Source organism: Leguminivora glycinivorella, chromosome 16 (assembly GCF_023078275.1).
Source record: "Leguminivora glycinivorella isolate SPB_JAAS2020 chromosome 16, LegGlyc_1.1, whole genome shotgun sequence".
Classification (NCBI taxonomy): domain Eukaryota; kingdom Metazoa; phylum Arthropoda; class Insecta; order Lepidoptera; family Tortricidae; genus Leguminivora; species Leguminivora glycinivorella.
This window is the reverse complement of record NC_062986.1, coordinates 6,729,143-6,757,142: the sequence shown is the minus strand read 5'-3', so window position 1 is coordinate 6,757,142 and position 28,000 is coordinate 6,729,143. Positions and strand designations below refer to the sequence as shown.

General features: G+C 40.4%; 2 protein-coding genes across 3 annotated transcripts in view; one reads left to right on the top strand and one right to left on the bottom strand.

Annotated features, from left to right (window-relative positions):
• LOC125234601 (probable beta-hexosaminidase fdl) overlaps positions 1–27,753 on the bottom strand; it is a 202,320-nt gene extending 174,567 nt beyond the window's left edge. For both annotated transcript variants that reach the window (XM_048140914.1, XM_048140916.1), the window contains exon 1: positions 26,820–27,753. The gene's annotated coding sequence lies outside the window, so the exon portion shown is untranslated. The remainder of the gene's footprint in view (positions 1–26,819) is intronic.
• LOC125234904 lies at positions 146–3,751 on the top strand. Its single transcript, XM_048141323.1, has one exon. The coding sequence runs from the start codon at positions 146–148 to the stop codon at positions 3,749–3,751; it is 3,606 nt and encodes a 1,201-aa protein (XP_047997280.1).
• Positions 27,754–28,000: the final 247 nt, after the last annotated feature.

Below are 28,000 nucleotides of genomic sequence, written 5' to 3'. Positions count from 1 at the left end.
AGATTCGGCGCATCGTGGGATCTACGCTTAGGGGTGTCGACGCTGCGTTCTGTAGCGTCCGCACATAGGCGATAGGTAGGTCAGTGATAGTTAGGGACCCCCGCGTGTGCTAAAAAGAAGACAGCAAGAGTACGAGAAGAAAAAGATGTCCGAAGCAGGAAGAAACCTTCGTCCCCGCAATAAACCGGGCACGGCTGCCCCCGCGTCGTCAAATCCGACTCCGTCGTCGGGTCTCACCACCTCGGCGGAGACAAATACGTGGAGCAAAGGCACCGGCGGCAACCCAGACGAAGAGCGTGTAGTCAGTGATAGCGAATCCGTAGAATTCGACCACACGGTTAGGAGTCGTGAAGGCACATTGGTCGGGCAACCAATCGCGAGTAAAAGCCGCGCCGCGCCCGCGAAAGGTAGTCGCGCCGCGTCCGCGAAAGGTAGTCGCGCCGCGTCCGCGAAAGGTAGTTGCGCCGCGTCGCAAAGGGATAGTAAGTTAGCAGTTCTAATGGCCGAGCTCGAAGTTCGTAAAGCCGCCTTGGTTGTTGCTCAGAGGCAGAACGAAACCGCACAGATTAAGTTGCAGATTGCGCAATGTGAAGCGCAATCTGACTGTGCGAGCGTTTCGTCGGCTGCTCACGAGCGCACCAAGAGTTGGGTAGAACGACAGGCTAGGCATACGGAGCTCGCGAAAACCGAGAATGTCATTCCCGCGCCGACTAGCAAAATTGAAGTTAAGCCCGAGCGTCCTAAACCGTACGGTAGTCATTTCGCGCCGATAGTCCACAAACCTCCTGAGTTGCCTAGCTTCGACGGCAACGTAACAGAATGGATAGCTTTCCGCGCGGAATTCAACGACACTTCGCCTATGTTCAGTGACGTAAACAACGTGAGTAGGATTAGGCGTGCTCTCAAAGGAGACGCACGAACGGCAGTGAAATCGATTATGTATACTGTTCAAGACCCGCGAGTGATAATGGACGCGTTAGAGCGTCAGTTCGGCGATCCGGACGAAATAGTGTTAACCGAATTGCATAGTGTTAAACGTATGCCACGTTTGGCAGAAGACAATAGTAACATTGCGTCGTTCGCCGCGCACGTAGCAAACGCCGTGGCTACAATAAAATCACTCGGGCAGGACAAGTATCTACACGCGCCGGAATTGGTCAATAAAATAGTTGACAAATTAAGTTTAATAGTGCGATATGAGTGGTCGAAATACAGACGTGCTAATCCCAGTTCCCCAGACCTCGTCGCGGTCTCTGAGTTTTTAAACGAGATTAGCATAGCCGCGAAGCGCATTATCCGTAAACCGACGCATAAACTGAGAACCGCCGTGCATACGGTTTTATATGAGCACGAGCCTAGGGCATCTGGGCGTCGAGCCCCCGAATACACGCGCGATATCAGTACCGGTTCGGAAGAATCTCGCGACGCACGTCCGCGTACGTACGATAGAAAAAGTCATGCTAAGGTAAATCCGCCTATAGTAGCTCAAGTGAAGCACCGCGAACATAAAAAAAAACCCGTGGTCGCTTCATCGAAGCCTAAGACGTACAACTCCACCCCCGTCGCGCAAAGTCACGCTTGCGCCATATGCGCTAGTAGTGAGCACAAAAACGTGTCGTGCCCTAAGCTTATCGCGGCCTCGGTGGCAGAACGTTGGGAATTAGTTAGGAGCTCGAAGCTCTGCTTTAGGTGTTTAGACTTGACTCACCGTCGACCTGTTAAATGCAAATACGTCGCGTGTGGTGTAAACCAATGCGAAGCGGGTCATCATAAGTTACTACACGGACTGAGCGCGGTCGCCCCCGCGAACGGTAGTAATAGGACGGGAGCAATTAATACTATCTCGTGCGCGCACACGTATTTAAAAGTCATTCCTGTAGAGGTATCTGGGCCGTTAGGCACAGTGCAAACCCTCGCGCTACTAGACGAAGGCGCGGAAATGACGTTAATTTTACACGAAACCGCTGATAAAATCGCACCACGGGTCAGAGGTCAACCTCTCGACATCACGGGCGTAGGCGGTGTAGTGAGCGATCAAGATTCGTATACTATGCAGGTCGCTATTCGAGGCTTTTGTAGTCGTCATATGGAAATCATGGAGGCCGTTACGATTAGTACGTTCGGAGTAGGCGTGCAATGCGTTCCGCGTAGTACGGTCGACAAGTGCGATCACTTGAAGGAAATCGCAGACGAGCTGTGGTATCCGCCCGCGAAGCCTACTATTTTGATAGGACAGGATAATTGGCATCTAATTATCACGCGGCAGATTATTAGCGGACCGCCACATCTTCCCGTAGCTAGTCTCACGCGATTAGGCTGGGTTTTGCACGGACCAGATAAGACGACCCGCGCCGCGGTACATTTCGTAGGGCACGCTAGGCCTAAGACCGCGGACGACGAAGCCGTCGAATTAATGAAGCAGCATTTCGATATCGAGGCGTTAGGCGTGTCAAAGCAGCTGCCTAGGGCCGACCCGGATCAACGCGCGTTAGATATTTTAAGGGCAACGTGCGAAAAGATACCGGGGGAGAATAGGTATCGAGCGGGACTATTATGGCGGAGCGATGACGAAACTCTCCCAGACAATCGCGCGCAGGCGTTAAAACGGTTATATAGTTTAGAACGAAAATTAGACCGCGACGCGAATCTTAAAGCCGAGTATTCGAAGCACATGAACAATTTGCTAGAGAAAGGCTACGCGGAGAAAATGGACTCGCCCCCGCCCCCCGACTCGCCCCGGGCATGGTATCTCGCGCATTTCCCGGTTTTTCATCCGCAGCGTGGAAAAATGCGTCTAGTTTGGGACGCAGCGGCTATGGCCTACGGCAGGTCATTAAATAGCGCGTTACTGGCCGGGCCAGACTTGTTAGAGTCGCTATTCGGAGTATTGGTTCGCTTCCGCGAGGGAAAAATCGCGGTAATAGCGGACGTTAAAGAAATGTTTCTCCAGATCGAGATTGTGGAACAGGATCGGGACGCTTTACGTTTCGTTTTTAGGGGGGAGGACCGCGACGGACCGCCGCAGGAATATAGAATGAAAAGGCTAATATTCGGCTCAGCGTCGTCACCTACCACCGCGCTGTATGTAAAAAACGAAAACGCGAAAGAACATAGTGCAGAGTTTCCGATCGCTGCGGAGAAAACGATCAAAAATACGTATATGGATGACATGTTGATAGCACTCGACATGAGCGAACAGGAAGCTAGGCGCGTTGTGAACGATATTTACGAACTGAACATGCGCGCGTCGTTTGAACTTCGAGGTTTCGCGTCGAATCATCCGGAGGTAATCGCGGACGTAGTCAACAGTAAGGAGGAGACTACGGTCATAGGCGCTAGCGATAGCGAACGCACGCTAGGCTTAAAGTGGAATCATAAACGCGATACGTTAGGGTTTAACGTGAATTTTAGGAACACGCCCGAAAACGTACTCGACGGCCGCGAATTACCCACAAAAAGGCAGGTCACGAGTAGTGCGATGTCCATATTCGACCCCATAGGTTACATTAGCCCCATATCAGTGCTAGGTAAAGCGTTAATGCAAGAGATATGGCGCACTGGGATCGGTTGGGACACGCCCATTCCCGTTACGCTCGCGCCCGCCTGGCGTTCGTTTATAGAAAACGTACAGCAGTTAAAACAGCTCGAAATTCCTAGACACGTACCCGCGTACAACCGCGAAGCGCACATGCATGTATTTTGCGACGCTAGTGAAAAATATACGCCGCGGCCGTGTATCTGGTTAGCATAACGCCCGAGGGAGAGCGTACGTCCGCGTTAGTAGCCGCAAAGGCCCGCGTCGCGCCTCTTCGCGTAGTTAGCATTCCACGAATGGAATTACAGAGCTGTGTGCTAGCCACGCGTCTAGCAGATACGATAATAAAAGAGTCGGACTACGTAATTAAGGAAAAATATTTTTGGTCAGACTCGAAGACGGCACTCGCTTGGATTCGCTCAGACCCGCGTAAATATAAGACGTACGTCGCTCATAGGTTAGCTGAGATAGAAAACACTACCACCCCCGCTAACTGGCGATGGGTGCCTAGTGCCGCTAACGTAGCGGACGACGCCACTCGGGGCGTCCCGGCGCATTTTGGGGCCGACCACCGGTGGTTCGTTGGGCCAGAATTCATACGGAAAAGCGAGTCTTATTGGCCGGTAGAAAAAACGCTCGCGCCTGTCGCAGACACGGGCGAAGAGCGCGCAGCGAAAGTAGTTTGCTCGCTAGGCGTTACTAGGAAAACGTTCGACTACCTACCAGATATAAATAGGTTTCCGCGTTTTAAACGTTTAGTTAGAGTCACTGCTCTCGTTCTGGTTGCCGCTGAGGCTTTCAAAGCCTTATTGCTCAAAAAGAAAACGGAAACAGAAATGAACAATGAACATATCAGACTGGCGGAGATATTGCTCATTCGTCGGAGTCAGCACGCGTCATTCCCGGAGGAAATTAAGTTGCTGGAAACTGGGCGCGCGCTACCTAAGAAATCACCGCTGCACAAAGTCGCTGTGAAGCTGGATAAAAACGGGATCATCACTCTGAACGCGAGGATCGACAAAGACGTCCACATCCCAGTGCTGCACGCGAAGGAAGATTTCACGAATTTGCTGATATATCATTTTCACGCTCTGTACAATCACGGCAACCACTCAACCGTCATTAACGAGCTGAAACAGAGATATTATATTATCGGGCTGCGCGGCACAATACGATATATTACAAACAAGTGCCAATGGTGTCGGACCTATAAAGGGACTACCCTCAAAGTCCCCGTAGGCGACTTACCAGCAGAGAGGCTCCAGGCGAATCAACCGCCATTCACTGCCGCCGCCGTCGATTTGTTCGGCCCGATGAATATTACAATAGGCCGCCGCCGCGAAAAGAGATGGGGAGTGTTGTTCACTTGCCTCACAACTCGAGCTGTACATCTAGAGCTTGCCGCCTCCTTATCGGCATCCTCCATGATACTATCACTAAGAAGAATGATAGCTCGACGCGGCGCGCCTACAGTTCTGTACTCGGACAACGCCACTAACTTTTACGGCGCCGAGAGAGAACTAGCGGAAGCTAAGAGAACACTGCCTGACAGCCTGAAGCCCTTCCTGTCCGAACGCGAGATGACCTGGAAGAAGATTCCACCTGGAAACCCCTCAGCAGGCGGCGCGTGGGAGCGCCTGGTGGGCAGTGTTAAGACCGCTTTAAAAGTGACACTGAAAGAAAGAGCTCCTCATGAAGAAGTTCTGCACACGCTGTTGCTAGAAGCCGAACATATAGTCAACTCGAGACCGCTGACGCCAGTGAACCCAGACCTCGACGACGAAGCTCTGACGCCGAACCACTTTCTCATCGGCCGTTCGAGCGCCCTGTCGCCGCTAGGCGTGTTCACCGACTCCGTGTTGACCCTATCGTCATGGAAAACAGCTCAGAACTTGGCCGATCACTTTTGGAGGCGCTGGATAAAGGAATACCGGCCCAGCTTACTCCCTCGGTCGAGCGCTCATCAGCAGGTGCACAAGCTACACGAAGGAGACATAGTGATAGTGGCCGACGGCTCTATGCCCCGCGGAACTTGGCCTAGAGGTGTAATCACACAACTCTTTCCCGGCCCTGATGGCCACGTAAGAGTAGCCATAGTTCGTACCCGCGCAGGAGAAGTACGTCGCCCAGTTTCCAGGCTTATTCCCATATGCTCTGTCCACTCAGACGGTGTTAGCACACGCGGGGGAGATTGTCGCATATAGGTTAAGTTATGTCTCTATTTTTATTCTTTGTCGTGTTTTATTTTGCTTTTGTGTTGTATTTTTGTGCCTGTTGTATTGTCTTTTGTGTGTCTTAGCATGTACTAATAAAACTACCCTTGCATGCTACTAATTTTAATAATATAGAATAAGTTAATCATAAAAACTAACACTGTATCATGATTGGTTATTTGGATTAATAAATACATTCGCGATGTGTAGCGCGCGAAGTGAAAGGGGCGGAGCTACACGGCATGGAGGGGCGCGCTGTTACATAAGCACCCACGCCGCCTCCGCTCCCTCATTCCGCTCACTACGCTCACGAGCATAACATCTTAACATGTCTTTACCTTACTAACCCTGGTAGCCCTGGTAACCCTGGTAGCCTTGGTATTGGTAGCATGGTAATTGGTACGAGGTTCCTGTCAGCGCGTCTACAAGCTTCTACGCCGGTCAACGAGCGCAGTCCTGCACTCCACAATTATTGACATAGATAAACTTATTATTTTCGTAAATATTTCACTACCGTCCTCTCTGACGGCTGACGACCAACTGAATGAAGCGCCAACGTGTAAACGCAGTTGGCAATTGGCGCCAAGATCCTTTGATGTGTGGACAAAAAACCGACACGAATCGGTTGGCCGGCAAGCGCAAGCGCCAACTGCCAACTTACGGCCAAGTAGCCCTCTACACACATGGCCAAGGGGGTTGGTGGAACTGTTGGCCATGTGTGTACAGCGGCCATATGAGTTATGACGGTCGAAAACCAAGAATATTATATACCATGGATATTGCGTGCCGAACATTACGTTGAAGCCAGAAAATTTGACCTTGAATTACGTCACGCCGGTCTTGCATCTCTTTCTTTAGGGTGTCCATGATTAAGCATCAGGGATGTAACGGATGTGTTTTTAACGGAACCGAAAGCGGAAGCAGAAGTTTTGAATTTAGTTTAACGGAAGCAGAAGCGGAACCGGAACCAGAAGCGGAACTTATGAATGTTAAAAACGAAAAGGAAAAACACCACATAGGTATAACATAAACCAAAACTAATTAAATTACCTAGAACTTTTAGGTGTTTACTGTTTACGAACTAATTATTTAAGAACTGGCTTGGCCTTTCGCCTTGGCGTTTAGTATCGCAGCACGTGGCAAGCGGAGAGATGAGGGAATGACAGGTATAGACCTGTTGGTCTTTGATGTACGCCGCTCATGTCCCACCGTCGCGCTAGGTTCCGACATCCGTTATAACTTCCGTTTGAAAAATAACAGAACCGGAACAGAAGCGGATGTGCAAAACAAAACGGAAGTTCCGCAGAAACGGAAGCAGAAGCAGAGCTCCGTTACATCCCTGTTAAGCATACATTAGGGATATCCCGCGGAATTTGACGTATTACGTTTATACGACTGATTAATTTTGTAACTTATTAAATTCAAATCCGATCAATCGTTTTATCACGAAAGTGAACATCCATCCTCACAAACTCAAAAAGTAAGGTACATTAGGGCAATTCCGAAAGTCGTCTAATTAGGAAAGTCGCATAGAAATCACCATTATTTCCGTCATATCAAGATTCCCCTTTCGGAATTATCTGAACATTTCTGTCATTCGGAATTACTCTAATGCACCTTACTAATTTGTCAACCGCCAATAAGGTCCATTTCTATACCACTCTGCAGTTACTTTGCCTTACGCCACAAAATACGGTACAGTTTTTACCAGTGGTAAACTACTGGGATTTTTTCAGAACCGTTCCAGAATAAGAGCGTGGTGAGTGTTGCAACACGAGGCTTAAAATATAACTTTTCTTTTACTGACACCTGTATTTATTAAAAAATGTTTCAGTCACTTTAAACTATCACAATAATATTTTGGTAGTAACTACTAGGAAAACTAATCCAAGTAGCTATCAACCCCCGGTGTGGTAATTAACAATGTGGGGAAAATCCCAGTAGTTAGGACAGGTAAAAACTTGGTGGTAACTAGTGGGAATAGCCACAAAAATATAAGGGAAGTATTTGTCAATGGGGAAATAATGAAATACTAGGACGTTTTAAAACAGTATCTTTATTTTTAAGCGCCGCCCCAAATCTCAAGGAAGGTGGTTCTCAATTCGTACGTATTTCAATTCTCTTCGCATGTATATATATATATATATGTATCTCAATTTAATGTTTATGCCACGATATCTCCGTCGTTACTGGACCGATTTTTAAAATTTCTTTCTGTGTCATAATCTTCAGGCTTAAAGTGCAAATCTGCAAATTGTCGAACGCTCTGAAACATTTCCTTTTATCGGTACAATCGACAGCCAACGCTGCCTCCTTCCTTCATCTTTTGGAACACTGAAAAGTTTAATATTATTCATGTTAATTGTAAAGACATAAACAATAAAGTTGGTATTATTATACTGTGATATGAACTATGAACATAGAAACCGTACCAAGTTGATAGATTTAGCTCCATTCAATAAGAGTAAATACCATGCAAGAAAAAAGATTGGTCACCCTAGTCGTAAAACCACACAGCATTATTTTTCTTTAAAGGTCATATTTATCGTTCTAAACCTATTCGTGGGAATTTTGATATAATTTGAGACAATGAAAACAATATAATGATAAGAACTAACCAAGATTACAAGCAAAATAGCAGAAAATTTATTGCCAGCGAGGTTTATGATAATTTTGGTAAAATAAGTACTTACTTGTGAAATTTTACGTCGGATTTCGGTTTCCATTTACTTCCACAATGGTTCACTATGCAATACATAGCGCAGAACTTAAGTAAATCGTCGAAAAACGTTTATTTCGCAAAATAAATATCTGAATCGATGAATGACTTTTGACAATTCTGACATATCGGGCATATTTTTTTATTATTAGTGTTCCCATAGTACGCAGGAGGTAAATACCGGAGAAATAAGGTTTTTGATTGAGTTTTTTTTTCGTATAATACAAAGAAAAGTAAGTCAATTTGATTGAAGAATGTTTTATACGTTTTTTTTAGTAACTAATCTGGCAATACATCACAGTGTCGGAAAGAGATAGAACATAGGAGTAAAGGTGAATGAACCTGGCTTCAACTCATTGGTCGGCACGCAAAATCCATGGTATATAATATTCTTGTCGAAAACGAAAGTCAACAACTGAACAACTAACACCGCTAATAAGCATATGTAATTATGTATACAACTATACATGTATGTATGCTAATAGCTCTGCAAATTCTCCTACCACTTAATCTCGAATCTGCATGCTCACACAAGCTTCAGATTTAAATAAAAACATCCTTTTTCCAAATTGGCAACACTGTGCCATCCTAATTGTCGCCGAACTCCAATGTTGCCAGCTCGCGTAGTTTTATAATTTGCGGCGGCGAGTTTTAGGAGACCGTCCACAATTCTCATTAAAACCGGCAACATGGGAATGCTGTTAACTGTTTAGAAGCCGAAGTGCCTCGTTTGCTCGCTAGTTTTCTCAATTGCTTTGGCGTTATAAACGGAATTAGTGGTAAAAGTCAGCCGAGAATTACGATAGACTATAAAGATTAGAGATGGGCCGAATATTCGGTTTATATTCGGTATTCGGCATATTCGGCAAGTTTTTCAATGTTCGTATTCGGCCGAATAATTCGGTTGCATTGCCGAATATTTACCTACCGAATAAACAAAGTAAATAACTAATGAAGATCTTACGAATTCCATTGGATAATAAGCTCCTATTTTAGTAGCTTTCTAAGGAACTACTAAAAATATAAATATAATTGTTTTGTAAAAAAGTTAGAACACCGTAGTTTAAGAGTTGAGAAGAGTTCAAACTTCAGAGTTGTTTTAACTAAGTCTTTAGTTATCCACTAAAATCACTAAATCATAAGAACATAGTTGTAGTAACATATGTAACCATTATAAATCATTTAATAGTTTTAATGAACATCCTCTTTAAAAATATGGCGTAACCGAATATTCGGCCGAATGTTCGGTTCGGTAAGAGCTGAACCGAATGTTCGGCCGAATATTCGTATTCGGCAAAGTCCATATTCGGCCCATCTCTAATAAAGATCTTTTAATGGATTGATTCAAGTTTTGATGAACAAATTTCATTACCTTAACGCGAAGCTCCTAACGTAAGATGCTAGGTTTTTCTTAATTATAATTAAGAAAAACCTAGCACGCGAAGCTCCTAACGTAAGATGCTAGGTTTTTCTTAATTATAATTAAGAAAAACCTAGCATGTTACGTTAGGAGCTTCGCGTTTCAATTTTGATCGTGAAATGAGATTGGACTGTAGCGATTATCATAAAATTAATATTATGTGGTAATGGTAACTCTGGCTGTCGAAAGTTATATATTTGACAATTCTGTGTCCAACAAATATAAGTCACAGTACCAGTACCACAAATATACTGTGTGTGTGTCGATAGTTGCGGTTCGTCCTTAATATGTAATGTGCATATTTAATCAAAAGAGTACTTCTTATATATCGGTTGTCTGTAAGGCACTACTTCCATTATAGCTTCAATATGAAATCAATCTTATCGATAACCGACTGTGTGGTACTTTTTGATTGACAACGTCACGTATAATCGGTTATTGCACATCCAATATACACTGAGTTTCTCATTAAACATACTCGTAATCAGTTGATCAAATAACTCGCTTAATGCAGCCGAGCCAATTCGAAACATCGGAAATGAAGTAATTACGACGGGGACGTTGCGAGGGTAATCAGACCTATTAGGGTCAAGTGTCAGGGTTCAAATTACCATAAGAGTTTTATTTATCACATTGGAACCATCATCGCGTTGATGATAATTGCTTTTTATCTTTAATCAATATTATCATTCACGTCAGGTTCATAAATTATAGTTTTTAGGGTTCCGTAGTCAACTAGGAACCCTTATAGTTTCGCCATGTCTGTCTGTCCGTCCGTCCGTCCGTCCGTCCGTCCGTCCGTCCGTCCGCGGATAATCTCAGTAACCGTAAGCACTAGAAAGCTAAAATTTGGTACCAATATGTATATCAATCACGCCAACAAAGTGCAAAAATAAAAAATGGAAAAAAATGTTTTATTAGGGTACCCCCCCTACATGTAAAGTGGGGGCTGATATTTTTTTTCATTCCAACCCCTACGTGTGATATATTGCTGGATAGGTATTTAAAAATGAATAAGGGTTTACTAAGATCGTTTTTTGATAATATTAATATTTTCGGAAATAATCGCTCCTAAAGGAAAAAAAAGTGCGTCCCCCCCCCTCTAACTTTTGAACCATATGTTTAAAAAATATGAAAAAAATCACAAAAGTAGAACTTTATAAAGACTTTCTAGGAAAATTGTTTTGAACTTGATAGGTTCAGTAGTTTTTGAGAAAAATACGAAAAACTACGGAACCCTACACTGAGCGTGGCCCGACATGCTCTTGGCCGGTTTTTTCAGTAGTGATATTAAGTCAAATCTGCTAAGTGTTCCTTTATTAAGCACAGAAAGGAAAACTTAAGAAAAGCGTCGAAGTCAATAAACACCGGCCAAAATAAAAAAAAATATGATCATGTTGATAAAAAGGTTGTGTATAACTTGATTGTACTGTATCATAGCGTAGCTTACTCGTAAATACCTAGTTAATAGTCACATGGTAGAAATAATCACTTAAGTAATTGTCACCTAAAAGTATTTGCGGCAATAAATGACTTTTTTTAAACCTCATTAAAAATGGATCGATTGGGACTTTTTTTTTGCCCGATCATAACATATTACCCGTTTATATGTTTGATTTCTAAACCATATTACAATACATACAAGATTTTTTTAGGATGGCATTAAAGTTAACTATAGCAATAATTTTATTTGTTTTCAATTAAAAAACAGCGCCACCTGTTACCCTAACACGGTACCGTTTTCTACGAAAGTACCCGTTTTCGTAGAAGCGTTCACACACCACACCCTGAACAGGGTGGTTTAGCTGCTTCATTCAGGCTACTGATCACAGATGGCGTTGCTTGAGTTACATGAGCAAAATACGAATAAAACTACAGTAAAATAGGTAAATTATATAGGTAATTACTGTCTATGGTTATTTACTTTTGGACTTATTGGACTACAAATACATACATTGCACAATTTTCCAAAATAAATAAATAAAATTTTGGAGTCATACGTCCTTTATTTACCATGATGTACTTATATAAGAATAATTTGTACTCGTATAGCAGTTAATACCTGAGAATAAGAAAAATAGTAAATGTAGGAGTCCATATTTTCTAATTTAGTGTATTTTTTACTAAAAAAGGTGGCTTGTCATAATGCAATGATACCTACAGGTTCCTACCTACCTAACAATACTCTGGTAAAAAAATATAAACGGAAACGCATGTTACACTAAATTACGAAGAATTTGACTACGACCTTCAACATTCACGTTTTTGATCCAAAGCAATGTACCGTGGCAGGTATTGTGCTGGTTTACAATAAAATATCAACATTACCAGCAAGTGAACATATTAAACAATTTACTGTGTCAATCAACCAACAAACAATTGAAAGTCAACATTATGACAATAGAATAATATTTCACTGCTCGCGTGAAGTGGCGTGAACAAAGCTAATAAGGGGCACACTGACATTTTATTCCGCCAGGCGGCGCCTGTGCAAGTGTCTAGGCATGTCACTGTCAGTTCATCTTTGTGAGAGAGAAAAAATATCTTCTTATCGCTCTCACATATGACATTATTTATCAGTGCATTGGACTAATAAGGTGGCGCCATCTGTCATAATCTTTGAGTGTGCCTCCTCATTTCACCGTGCCTCGTAAGTATACTAAATACCACACTAATACTACAATAGATTAGAACAGATCAGTGCAAATGCAAATGCCTAGACAGGCAGTGAAAATAGTATCTAAGGGAGCCACATGAAATCAAACGCCCATATAGTGTGTATGTATATATGTAAACACTTTATTGTACATAAGACAAGTTAGGACATAGAAATACAGTATAGTTATGGTGTACAAAGGCGAACTTATCCCCATAAGGGATCTCTTCCAGTCAACCTTTGAGCGAATTGAGAGGAAAAAAACTAATAAAAACATGATAGACAAACGAACACTGTACAGAAAAGAAAAATTTATAGTTCAATTATTACCCCAGTAATAATTAGTCAGTTGAGATAGTCAGTTGGTCCTAAAACATACATAAGAGTTTTTCAACCACACAGACGACGTCGACACAGAAAAACCGATATAAGCTAGGTAGGTACATAATAGTTGTAATGTATAAATTGAAATTAGACACCGCAACCTTGTCTCATAAATTATCTCAATCGTGACCCGACACACGATGACTGACACAGCCGTAGTTCGAGAGCGTCTAATCAACATCTCAATTACACGTAATTACCAACTATAGACTCAAACAGTTTTAAACAGTCTTGTATACTGAAGATACTAGCTTCTCTTATGACGTTTTAGAGTTGAAGGAGAGACGGCGGAGATGAGTCTTGTGTCGGTAATTATGATCAGGCGCAGCGGAGCGACATGCGTGAGTTTTCGGTCTTTACACGAGGCATCCTGTATAGAATAACAACTGTACTCTGTAAACTGAAGATGAGAGTAACAGATTAGGGCCTGTATCCAAATGTATCATCGTTGTCAATTAATGGCGAACAATACGCAAATGGCGCTGTCCTACAACTACGAAAGACGAGAGAAATAACTTCGCTAGACTACAGAGCGTCTATTATTATATTTATTATACTCTTGGGGGCCTAGCGGTAAGAGCGTGCGACTTTAGATCCGGAGGTCGCGGATTCGAACTTCGAACCCGGCTCGTTGGTACGAGTTTTTCTGAACTTCTGTGCGAAATGTCATTTTGCCAGTCGCTTTTTGGTGGAGGAAAACATCGTGAGAAAACCGGACTACGAGTAATTCCAATAAGGCCTAATAGTTGCCCTTCGGGTTGGAAGATCAGATGGCAGTCGCTTTCGTAAAACTAGCGCCTACGCCAAATTTTGGGATTATATGTCAAAGCGGGTCAAGGCTCCCATGAGCCGTTGCAAATGCCAGGATAACGCAAGGAGGGTGAGGATGATGATGCTCTTGGCCACCAGATCCGAGCAGTATTTTCTAAACCTTTTTCCCAGTTATTATTTTTATACGTGGAACTAATTGCACCAATTGAAACACGGCAGCGACACCCAAATCGAATGAATTCGTAAAACACAAAGAGCATCATGTCATCATAACCATTGTGCTGGCAATCGATAACAAACAGTCAACCAATTAAGAGTCTTTTGTTTGGAATTCAGCTCTTTGTTTGGTTTTTAAATGACCTAGTTAAGATAACGACTCCTTTACGACGTTAGTTGACAGAAATGAATCGATTATGGTCGATCGATCATCGATTAATCAGTCACAGGTTATACCGACAGTCCGACACTGCGTTTTAAGTGTTTTTCTACTCCCGAACTGAGTCAAAAAATACTCGTGGCAGTCGTTGCGTCTTTATTAACAATTTTCGGCATCGGCTCAAATTGTTACTCCTTTAAACGCCTGTAGCATAAAATACTATGTTCTACTCCCGAACTGTTATTCGTCATTTACAGGGTCGTACATAGATCTTCAGAACCCAACATAAAAGTCTATTCCCCAAAGCCAGCCCCCGCCGGCTTCCCGCGCACCCCATGCAGTAACGAAAAAATTGAAAAAGCATTGTTTGGCTCTGTTACCATGGCAACGCAATGTAATAACGATACTGCGTGGGTACCGGAGAGCCGGCGTGGGCTGGTTTTGGGCAGCAGCTGACCTCCATTAAACGCCGGTTGCATAAAATACTATTTTCTACGAACAGTGTGACTAGCAGCAGTAGCAGCCTTTAACATGTTTGACTTTTCGGAATACGTTTCTCGATAGCGTAAACGTCACGGAAAATGATAAGTGTTCATTGTATGGAGAAAGTGAACAGCGCCCCCAAACTGTTATTAAAACCAAAAATAAATAAATAAATATTGGGGACACTTTACACAGATCAACCTAGCCCCAAACACGACGATATAAATACTTATATAGATAAATACATACTTATATACATAGAAAACATCCATGACTCAGGAACAAATATCTGTGCTCATCACACAAATAAATGCCCTTACCGGAATTCGAACCCAGGACCGCGGCTTAGCAGGCAGGGTCACTACCGACTGAGCCAATGGCATGTTTACGCTATCAAGTATTTTTATTGTTAACTATACCTATGTTTTATAAATTACTTTATCAGTTCTTATCGTATTCGTGCGAGTGAGTTGTTTCAGCGAGTCAGTAAGCAAGCCAAACTTGATAACGAAAACTGGTAACGGTTTTTATGTGAAAAAAAAACAAGTACGACTATTTATGTTTTGCACGAACGATTTCATACAATACAATAAAAATGACTTATTCGCGATAAACAACAATACAAACATACGTGGCAAACCACCGTAATTCTTGGATTAGAGATCAGATTCTCTTGCGGACTTGAGCGACAGAGGCAAATTTGATATTGAAACATGATCACAATTTAATGTTTCTATTTATTCAATAAGATTTGCCTTAGTAACATGTAGTAGCATCAACATTCTGCGGATCAAGCATGTCTGATTGATATCATTTATTGGTAAAGCTGTACATATTTTATATCGGATACCTTCAACCTTTTGATAGACTATAGTCTAGACCACTTCACATGTAGGTCAGTACTGCCAGTAGCGATCTTCAGCCCACAGACTACACAATCAGGTCATTGCTGGAATATTCACGCCTTCAACGCATTTGCAACTTCTCATACGATTCGTTTACTCCTTAGTGACCGGCCACACCAGAGCGTCGCGTGTCTCGGGGCGCGCAACGGGCGTCCGCGCCACGCCGCTTCAGTGTAATTCAAAAAACGCCTCCTCAGTACATTTTGTATAGGAAAGACGTAAGACGCGCCCCAGGTGGCGTGGCGGCGGCGGGGCGCGCGCCGCGCCGCTTGGCGGCGCGCCTTACGTCCTTCCTATACAAAATGTACTGAGGAGACGCTTTTTGAATTACACTCAGGTGGCGTGGCGCGGACGCCCTTTGCGCGCCCCGAGACACGCGACGCATAAGTGGGAACGCTGCCTTAGGCTCAAAAAAACGAACCTGTAATCACTGTATCATTCAGGCCTAGGAGCCCTCACTACATTATAATGTATTTAGGGAGGGCTCTTGACTGACTAGGTAGTGTGATAAGATAAGGCTTAATAAAAACTACAGTAGGTTTTCCTCGGGGTTCAAAATTTCTTTTGAAAACGTCATTGTAACGTAAACTTTTTCGTCATCTTGGGACCATCCAATGTGTGTACATCTAGAGTTCTCTGTAATTAAGCTGCCTAAATATTTAAAACTATTTACTTGTTGAATTGGCCTATAGTTCTCAACAATACGCCAATTCAACAAGTAAATAGTTTTAAATATTTAGGCAGCTTAATTACAGAGAACTCTAGATGCACACCGGACATCGTTGCGAGGATTGCTATGGCAAAAAAAGCTTTCAACCAGAAGAGACAATTGTTGAAATCCAGTATGTCATGCAAAAACAAGAAACTTCTGATCAAGGTGTACATCTGGAGTATAGCCCTTTATGGATGTGAAACGCGGACATGAACCCTAAGAGATAGGAAGAGAATGGAAGCGTTCGAAATGTGGTGCTGGAGACGAATGGAGGGAATTAGTTGGAGAGATAGGATTACGAATGAGGAGGTGTTACGAAGAGTAAATGAAAGACGAGCCATCCTGAAAACGATTGAAAATAGACGCGGAAAAATGATCGGACATTTGATGCGACACGACCACTTTTTAGGGTTCCGTAGTCAACTAGGAACCCTTATAGTTTCGCCATGTCTGTCTGTCCGTCCGTCCGTCCGTCCGCGGATAATCTCAGTAACCGTTAGCACTAGAAAGCTGAAATTTGGTACCAATATGTATATCAATCACGCCAACAAAGTTCAAAAATAAAAAATGGAAAAATATGTTTTATTAGGGTACCCCCCCTACATGTAAAGTGGGGGCTGATATTTTTTTTCGTTCCAACCCCAACGTGTGATATATTGTTGGATAGGTATTTAAAAATGAATAAGGGTTTACTAAGATCGTTTTTTGATAATATTAATGTTTTCGGAAATAATCGCTCCTAAATGAAAAAAAAAGTGCGTCCCCCCCATCTAACTTTTGAACCATATGTTTAAAAAAAATGAAAAATATCACAAAAGTAGAACTTTGTAAGTACTTTCTAGGAAAATTATTTTGAACTTGATAGGTTCAGTAGTTTTTGAGAAAAATACGGAAAACTACGGAACCCTACACTGAGCGTGGTCCGACACGCTCTTGGCCGGTTTTTTTGATAATATTAATATTTTCGGAAATAATCGCTCCTAAAGGAAAAAAAAGTGCGTCCCCCCCCTCTAACTTTTGAACCATATGTTTAAAAAATATGAAAAAAATCACAAAAGTAGAACTTTATAAAAACTTTCTAGGAAAATTGTTTTGAACTTGATAGGTTCAGTAGTTTTTGAGAAAAATACGGATAACTACGGAACCCTACACTGAGCGTGGCCCGACACGCTCTTGGCCGGTTTTTTATTACTATTCTGGATGGACGGATTGGACGTAAGAGAGGTCGAGGAAAGCCCAGACGCAGCTACATGGACCAAATAAAAGAAAAAGTAGGAGCCGTGTCGTATCAAAGTGTCAAAGAGCTGGCACAGGATAGAAAAAGCTGGAAAATACTCCACCGACAAGAGATTAACTCTTAAGTTTATGATGATGATGATGATGGGACCATCCACACACAGGCGAGGCGACGCATGTCTTGAGACGCGGAACGGTCGTCAGCGCCACGCAGCCCGAATGTAATTTAGAAAACGTCTCCTCAGTACATTTTGTATAGGAAGTACGCGCAAGAGACGTCGCTTGGCGCGCCCCAGGCGACGCGGCTCGCGCCAAACGACGCGTCGCCTGGGGGCGCGTCTAAGGGATCGGCCACATCGTCTGAGCGTGGTCCGACACGCTCTTGGCCGGTTTTTTTGATAATATTAATATTTTCGGAAATAATCGCTCCTAAAGGAAAAAAAAGTGCGTCCCCCCCCTCTAACTTTTGAACCATATGTTTAAAAAATATGAAAAAAATCACAAAAGTAGAACTTTATAAAAACTTTCTAGGAAAATTGTTTTGAACTTGATAGGTTCAGTAGTTTTTGAGAAAAATACGGATAACTACGGAACCCTACACTGAGCGTGGCCCGACACGCTCTTGGCCGGTTTTTTATTACTATTCTGGATGGACGGATTGGACGTAAGAGAGGTCGAGGAAAGCCCAGACGCAGCTACATGGACCAAATAAAAGAAAAAGTAGGAGCCGTGTCGTATCAAAGTGTCAAAGAGCTGGCACAGGATAGAAAAAGCTGGAAAATACTCCACCGACAAGAGATTAACTCTTAAGTTTATGATGATGATGATGATGGGACCATCCACACACAGGCGAGGCGACGCATGTCTTGAGACGCGGAACGGTCGTCAGCGCCACGCAGCCCGAATGTAATTTAGAAAACGTCTCCTCAGTACATTTTGTATAGGAAGTACGCGCAAGAGACGTCGCTTGGCGCGCCCCAGGCGACGCGGCTCGCGCCAAACGACGCGTCGCCTGGGGGCGCGTCTAAGGGATCGGCCACATCGTCTGCGCCACGCCGCCTCAGTGTAATTCAAAAAACGTCTCCTCAGTACATTTTGTATAGGAAGGACGTAAGACGCGCCGCCAAGCGGCGCGGCGCGCGCCACGAGACACGCAAAGCTTAAGTGGGAACGCTGGCTTACGTCCTTCCTATACAAAATGTACTGAGGAGACGTTTTTAAATTACATTCGGGACGGCGTGGCGCTGACGTCCGTTCCGCGTCTCAGAACATGCGTCGCCTGTGTGTGGATGGTCCCTTACGTCCGCATTTATAATAAAATTGTAGTAGCATAGCGATCAGTAATCACCTAAAAAGGGCAAACGATGGCTAAGCGTTTGACACAACATCCCAGTAATCCAGTATCACAACACTACAACATCTCCAATTCAAAAGGGTCTAAGCGTCAAACAAGTCACTAGTTCTTGTTACTTCTTCAATACAAAAACTGTAGTGAGTGTGTAATATCACACCCGTTGATACATTCAGTGTTGAATCGAATGAATTGTCAACACATGTGGAAAAACCGGAAACAAGATGACTGAGGGAAATGTTTACATAACAGTAGATGTAGATGTAGTGTAGGGACGCCCGGCCGGAAGCAGGCTGTCGATCACGTGTCGCGGTTTTCAGCCCATTTGACTTCTTTACTATACTTCTTCTTCATGAAAATAAACTATGGAAACGGATTAAATCGCGTATAATTAATTTACAATTCATCCCGACGTTTCGAACACAATACAGCATTCGTGGTCAACGGGTCTTCTTCTTCTTCCTTGAGTTATCCCGACATTTTGCCACTACTTATGAGAGAGGCCAGGATTTGGCGCTATGGACGCTAGCTTTACGAAAGCGACTTACTGATCTGACCTTCCAATCTAAAAGGCCTTATTAGGATTAGTTTAGTTTCTCTCAATTTTCTACATTGTGATTTTTTTCAAGATATCTCAGGCCTTCCTTAGACTTACATATTCGTAATACATCTTTACCAGCAAACGCAGTGTTTGTTCTTTCTCGGATCTTGAACTACCTATTTTCATATTTAATTTCAAATAAGTTGATTTAGCGTGTAATTAAATTACCCTTTCCGCGCTCCCGCTAAAATTATCGACCAGGCAGGCAATTATGGTCGCGCGATAAGTGATAAAATAGCAGGCCGTCCCTATCGCACTATTTGTAAGTGCGATAGGGACGGCCTGATATTTTATCGTCTATCGCGCGACCATGCTTCCCGTGCAGGTTTATAGTTTTAATAACATGTGATCAGAATTCAGAATACCTATAACAATCGTGTGTGTGTGGATTGAGTGAGCACCTTCCGAAAATAAAAAAAATATGCTGATCATTTAGTAAAAGTTCCAAAACAATTGTAAAACGAATCTCTGAATTTGTAAAAAGATAAATCAAAAGATACAGCCATTAACATGTGCTCACTCAGTTCTCACAAACTACCAACGAAAACAGTGAATATATTCATTTAACATATAATATTTATATACTAACATTTAGTAAAAAATAGGCCAACCTACCTCTATAAATATTAGATCACCTAGTGACGTATTAAATTTTTTACAAATAGTTTCTTATGCTCACTCAATCCACACACTTTTGAAAAGCCGAATTTTGATAAAAAACATAAGATTTAGACCGCTATTATATGTGTATAGTTTAGTAAAAGTGAAATGGGAATTTGTAAAATACAAAACGAACCACTAACGTGTCAGGTTTTTTTATAATAAATTTTTGTAAGTGCTCACTCAGTCCACACGTTTTGAGAAAGTTAAAAATGTAAATATCTTACGATTTGTAGCACCTAAGACACTCGAAAGTACTTCAACATTTAGTAAAAATTTTTACTAAATATCCACCATCTAATATTTTATATTCGTTGTCTGGTTTTAAAGATATTCAGACATAACTTTTCTCATACAAATGTATCAAGCAGGGTGACCACACTATGTCGGCTCCTGATTTTCCCCACCTTCCCATTGTCATATTGAGATTGGGGAGTTTCGTTCAATTTTGATAATAGTTTACCGGATTTGTAAGTGGGAGCGAGAAAAGAATAACTATTTCTCGCTCCCACTTACAAATCCGGTACGCTCATCTGTTAGCGCGATTAGATTACCAGGTTCTGGTTTCTTACTAGTGAAGTATTATATTCTTTGTTTCTTACCAATTATCATTCATGTCCTTTTTAATGCATGCATGTCGATATGGTTATTATCCTGACGTCGATAAAAATTACACAATACACATCATCACTAGGCCAAGAACATAACCTAAAAACAGTTTGCAGATGGATAATTAATATGGTATTAGTTTAATATTATCAAAATTAAACGAACGAAACTCCCCAATCTCAATATGACAATGGGAAGGTGGGGAAAATCAGGAGCCGACATAGTGTGGTCACCCTACTTGATACATTTGTATGAGAAAAGTTATGTCTGAATATCTTTAAAACTAGACAACGAATATAAAATATTAGATGGTGGATATTTAGTAAAAATTTTTACTAAATGTTGAAGTACTTTCGAGTGTCTTAGGTGCTACAAATCGTAAGATATTTACATTTTTAACTTTCTCAAAACGTGTGGACTGAGTGAGCACTTACAAAAATTTATTATAAAAAAACCTGACACGTTAGTGGTTCGTTTTGTATTTTACAAATTCCCATTTCACTTTTACTAAACTATACACATATAATAGCGGTCTAAATCTTATGTTTTTCATCAAAATTCGGCTTTTCAAAAGTGTGTGGATTGAGTGAGCATAAGAAACTATTTGTAAAAAATTTAATACGTCACTAGGTGATCTAATATTTATAGAGGTAGGTTGGCCTATTTTTTACTAAATGTTAGTATATAAATATTATATGTTAAATGAATATATTCACTGTTTTCGTTGGTAGTTTGTGAGAACTGAGTGAGCACATGTTAATGGCTGTATCTTTTGATTTATCTTTTTACAAATTCAGAGATTCGTTTTACAATTGTTTTAGAACTTTTACTAAATGATCAGCATATTTTTTTTTATTTTCGGAAGGTGCTCACTCAATCCACACACACACATAACAATCTTATACTCTATGAGCGCAATGGCTGAACGACTTTTATGACTAGAAGGCAATGTTAATGACGAAAAATATTTGATAAGCTGTGTTTCATGTAACAAAGCGCAATATATTGTAACAAAGAAACAAGTGATACATTTACTTGGTATGCAATATGCATAAATGCAGACAGAAAAAAACAGGTTAACGGACTTTGTAATCTATTGAAAAATATCAACATAAATAGCGAGGAGTGTAAACTGTATGTAAGTCATGCAGAGCTGATAAGAACTACATTAAGGTCTTGTTAGTATTACTTCGATTGCTTACATTACTGATCAGTTGCGAAGTCGGTTTGTCTGTTTTTTGTTATACAGGAGTCCTCGGAAGAAGGCAAAGGCAGAGGACCGACATGCAAGGAGATCACTCCACCGACAAGACTAACTCATGATGATGATGACAAAGACAAAAGGGCTTTAAGTATGTTTCTTAACTATTATATACCTACCTTACCTTCTTCCCACGGTCACCTGCGGTCCCATTCTTAAACAACAGCTAACAAATTAAAGCACCGTGTATGTAGGTTGATAACAAATTAAAATCCCAAGTCTCATTCTTTCCCGTGCGTGTCGGATACGTAGAATTGTGGAATCTACATTATTATGGGGTTTTTTTGCGTAATATCATGTATATACGAGTATTGTCTACGCACGCAACGCTTGTCCCGTTAGTCTGATAGGCACACCCATTGCCATTTTAGCATACTCATATTTATTAATATCTGCAGTCTTTATGGGTATGTAGATTTCATTTCTACTCCCGTCTGAGCGATTATTGAGGTCGCACTAGCTACCGATTTGGAGCCCATATAGGTATTCTTTCAACTCTTAGGCTTCTTCGGGCCCGAAATCCAACGGATTGCTCAGACAAAGTCACCAAAGTGTCGAGTAAAGTACGAGTCATCGTCAATATTTACGAACTATGGCCATTAACGGTGAAGCAATAACCCCTTCTCTCTGTTATGCCAGCCTTTTAACTTCCTCGTACGACAAATCAGAAACTTTTTCTTTTATTTTGTTTAAATTAAGTGAGACTGGGTCTGCGACTTTTGCACTTTATCTTGCCAATTCCTGCGTGTCAGATGGCTGACCATCTTGCCGCTTCTACAGGATACGAGTAAGTAGGTGAGGTAAGTTTTGTAAGAATAATTTCCCCAGAGGATATTCGAGTAGGCATAGGACAAGACAACTTGTTTATTTAACTTCGGCTTATTTATTCCGATAACGTTAAAAGACATTGCGTTTTAATTGGAATTAAAGTTGATTGCAGGTTTTGGTGTTGTAAAATTTGAATACAATAGGCTGATCAAAGAACAATAATATTCGATTTGTTTGCTCAAAAACTAAATGATGTAACTGGTGTTAATGGGTTGTAACAATAAGTCTCTTGTTTGATATTTGCTATTTGTTATTCGGTGAATTAAATGTTGCAGAGAAAATGTGACTAATCCTTGAACAGCCAAGTTTTCCCGCCAAAGGCTCAATGTTACATAATTCCTTAGAATGCCGAGAAGGATAGCCGTTAATAATGACGCTCATATGTCAGTTTTTATTACATGTTCGCGCGACATACAAGCTAAATCCGCTATAGGAGACGAAAATATGAGACCTATTTGACTTTGTACGTTCGTTTGTTTTTTTCGTCCATTTGCCTCATACTCGGCTATGCAAGAGTCCGATAACGCTTTTTATCTATTTTCGCGATTGGACTTCAGGCCAAATGTATGTTTTGACCATATCGTACGCAATCATTGTTAATACCTTACCTACTGTGCCAATACGGAACAGAGATCATCAGACACAACTGTAAAGGAAGTAGATGTGTACTATCAGGATGCGCGGGCGTTGCTGGTATAATCAAAAGCAATAAAATCCCGACACAGTCATACAATGTGACTCGTTTTTGTTGCTCTTATCTGTAAATGGTACCGGCGCGTGCGACCATTTTGAGAAACTCCTTTATTGGGTGGTAAGCTATTAGTAGCAATAAAAGTGTAGTTCGATTAAAGCTCGAACTTTTAACATGCTATTTTTATACTATTCCCAGTCATAAAATGATTTGATACACTCGATTCTTTATTTTTGTACCTACGCTACGTTCGCACATGAGCACACGATATCAGTATGTTTAAAAATATATTTCAAAGCGAACAAAGTCTCACAAATATACCTATTTCATGGATATTTGCAATTGTATTTTTATATTGCCCTTGTAGAGTGCTATTAAAAATTTGAATTCGAACGCGATTATGTGAGCGTAGCCTTGAAATGTCGGAAGACATTCTGGTGACTGTGAAGCACAGCCTTTACAGTGCATGTTAATATTTTTGAGCACTATGTCATACTTATGTGACATGTGTTTATAAAACAAAGATGCTTAAAATGGCGACAATTCGGGTGTGGTGGATTTCCGGAAACTAAGTGTTTTGTTTGATTAGTTGATTAGTATTTTGACTAGTGGTTAAAGCATAGACATATAATTCAAATATCTTCTTAAAATAAATGCTTTCTTAATTTTGTTATCAATATAGCAGACCACCATATTACCCACTAGTTTTACCAGGCAATATATTTTATTAAATTACTTTAAAGAGAGTAAAATCAAATCTCCAAAAATATCAACATTCCTCCCAAATCTAATAATAAAACATAATTCAGGCCACAGGTCCATTCAGCGGCAAATGATAAACCTAATCAACACAGTAGCGGACACATTGCCTGATAAAATGTTGATAATTGCAGCTGCCATTTTAGCTCAGGCAAACTATGATGTAACAGTATGTGAAACTAACAATAAAACATAATAATTGGCACTTGAGTAATTATAGCGGAGTAGTGTGGCCATTATTTTTATAAATGTGACGTTAAAGGCACTGCGGAGTTCAGTAATATGTATTGACTTTTTCACCTTATTGATTTTAATTAAAGTATAGAAATGTGTGCATGTCTGTTAATTTGTGTATACAAAAAAAAATTGGCTATTATGATTACTATTTTGGACTTTAAGAGTTGAAATAAGGTTTTATTGTTATGAACAGAACAGTCAGTGTCGGTTTTAGTTTTATTATGACAGTCGACAGATATTGTTTAGTCTGTTTCAGCATAAGATTACGGATTACTACTTGTACAAGTCGTACATAAATTGCAATAAAACTCAGCTGTGGTACTACCTACAATAACTACCCAAATAGAATGAAATGGTTAATTTCTGTATTAATTTTGGCAAGCAAATTGCTCATGAAGATCAAGTCTGTTAACAATCCATACATATATTTTTGTATAATAGTCTTTTATGAATAGACCGACATGGTCAATATGTAGAATTCGAGTAACGCGAACTTTATATACTAATATATTCAAATAGATCCGTACTTCAGAACTGAATGAAACACTTTTGTTAGGCAATTTTATGGGATTTTCCTTCAATAGGCTGCCACAAACATAAAGTGAGACATTTAATAATATTACACAATACACATGTATGTGAGAATAAATTACTGCCTATATTGACTTCACACCTTTTCTAAAATATTTTAAACATGGTTGTTTTGAGAAGGAATTAACCTTTTCTATTTAACAGAAATAATAAAACAAACTTTGTTCATTAATTGTAAGGAAAATACATGTTTCCATACATATCATTATATTCATTCACAATGAAGTTGACATGGATATGTGTGATATAATATAACTGATAGCAGGTAAATTACTATGTGAATTAATCATAACATATATTTACACTGAAATTATCAGGATAAAGTTGCCATAATAAGGATAAATTACAGTAATAATTCTTCTTTTTAAATCCTACACTTTTATTTAGATGCCATCAACCATGGTAATGATTTGTGGGTAAATTTAAATTTAATATTCATACCGTTCCATCACAAGATTTAAAGTAGTAACAACAACTTATTTATTTTTGAAGTATCCATAAAGGATCAACTCACATAGATATTTGCAGAGATTTGTATATATTATTATATTCAACAAAACAAGTTCTAGGTACAGGAATTGAGTATTTCTAAGAATTACCCAGTAATGTTTTCATATTAGTCACACCTCATAAAAACTTGTTTATTTTTTTTATTCTAATAACTTAGCTAGTCGTCCTTAAGTTAGCTGTAACTAGATGACTCATTGCAAGAACTTATGAGATTAAAGTGTATTTAATGTTCGTAAGTAATATGTTAACAGCTTTGTATGCTGCAGAGTGTAATTCAAAAATACAATGAAAAGTAGACCTATTTATATGTCCGACTAATGACGCGAAGTTTATATTGACAGAATAATAGTCATGTTTAGATTTCAATATGTTTCTGTTCAAAATTTAATATTATACTCACCAGCTTATGGGACAAGATATTTATAGCTACAGCAAAAAACTGCTGCTACCTATGTACTAGAAAAAAAAAGGCTAATTAAGAATAACAATATGTATTTCTAATTGTCTTAAACATAACATCTTAATTACACATGATTGATATATGATATTAGATGGTTACCTATGAATGGTGTGATTTTGGACCAAATAGGTGAATAAAATGTGCAAACATGTAAATGTGTCACAAAATGGTTGGGTCCAAGCGGAAAAAGGAGATCAGGAAAACCGAAAGATTGTTGGGTCAATAAAATCAAAAACATAGCGGGGAAAGACTGGATGGAAAAGGCACAAAAAAGAAGGGATTGGAGGCAGCTAAAGGAGGCCTACACCCGAACAGGGGCTATGTCTTAACCTTGTATATGTATTATGTAACTAATTAACCATTTATGGATTGTTTAAGTTTTAAGTCATGGAAATAAAGGCTATGTTATGTTATGTTATGTTATGTTAGATGAATAAAGCAGGAAAAATTGCAGGCAAGTACCTAAAACATATTTTGTTTGTAAGAATAAGGAAAACAAGAAACATAATTAATGCCTTTATCAATAATGATATAATTCAGATCATGATCCCTGACATCTTGATACTCCGAACTGCTTGTATCTTCAACAATCATTCCTATTGGTTCCTACTTGTCTTATAGGTGTAGCCTGGCTCTTCCTACAGGACTGGGATAGGACTGGGGGTTAGGACCTTCTCTAAAAACAAACAAAATCAAAATTATTTACGGCATTAAGTATTTGGCAAAGGTTGGAAAGTACAAAAAATTATGAGCTTTTCGATATTTGTGTCCGTCTTCCTACAGGACAATTATTTCGAAATGTCAATAAAAAAATATAAATCACAGCGTACCAAAAGTAAATAAAAACTTACCTGATCCGTCGACTTTTTAAATCCAAGTAATAAGAAATCCTTTATGAATCACAAGCACAAAACACTGCAAGTCCAAACGAACTGCCTCAATCAAAATCACAGTGGCCAAAACCAGATCACATAAAGAATATCACTTTGTTCCTCGTATCACTAAACCTACTCAATATCACTACACATCCTAGTAGTAATTTAATATTAATTCACGATATTAAATCAAAACAGTACGATTACCGTGAGATAACACCAAATGTCAAAACAACAATACGAATCACTGACAGAAAAGTTAACCTCACTCACGCATAAAAACGTCAGTGCAGAGAAAGTGAAGGACAGTGGAAAACGTATTTATTTAAAAAATATACAGAAATAGGATCAGTTTTGAATTAAATTTATTTAAATTAAATATAAATTCAAAATATGAAGCTCGGTACAAATAGAAAATTTTGCTGCCGCGCAGTCGTTCCGCGCAGGGCAATGAGATGGGCGCAAAGCAAAGTTCGGGCGAGCCGGGAACCGAGTCAGCCGAGCCGAGGTGCTACCTACGCGGTGACTGACTGACAGCCGATGCGTCGAGTTAAATCGCTCGCACTCCCATATCACAATCGACTCAAGTTGCAAACAACCGAATGAAATCGGATCAAGATTTGTTCAAGATTGACCGCAAACCATTGAGGTATATGTACTACGTACTAGAGGCGACGTTACTAAGAGAATTTTTAACACACCCCACTGCGGTCCATGGACCGCAACGTTGTCAGTCGTCTACAGGCCCTTGCAGTGCAGTGATGTGCCGTGATTCATTTACAATCCACGTGAATAATGCGTTCTTGTGTGCTTAAAAATTGTTCTAATCACTCGAAAAAATCAAATAAAAGTCAAGGTGTGACATTTCATCGGTAAATTAAACAAAAAACTCGTCTATAATATTTTAAGATTGAATATTCTACAAACACGCGAGCGGGAGCGGACTGCCGCCATTTTGGTGACGCAATCATAGACTAGAAAAAGTTAACCGCGCAGATGTGCCATTTACATTGTTCCTACTAATGTGTTTCACCTCTAATATATTTGCGAAATATTTCTAATATAAATAATTCTAATATATTTCTATTTGGAAAATTATTAGGTAACTACTTACTACTTCATGAATTATGTTACTATAATATTAAAAAAGTTTATTT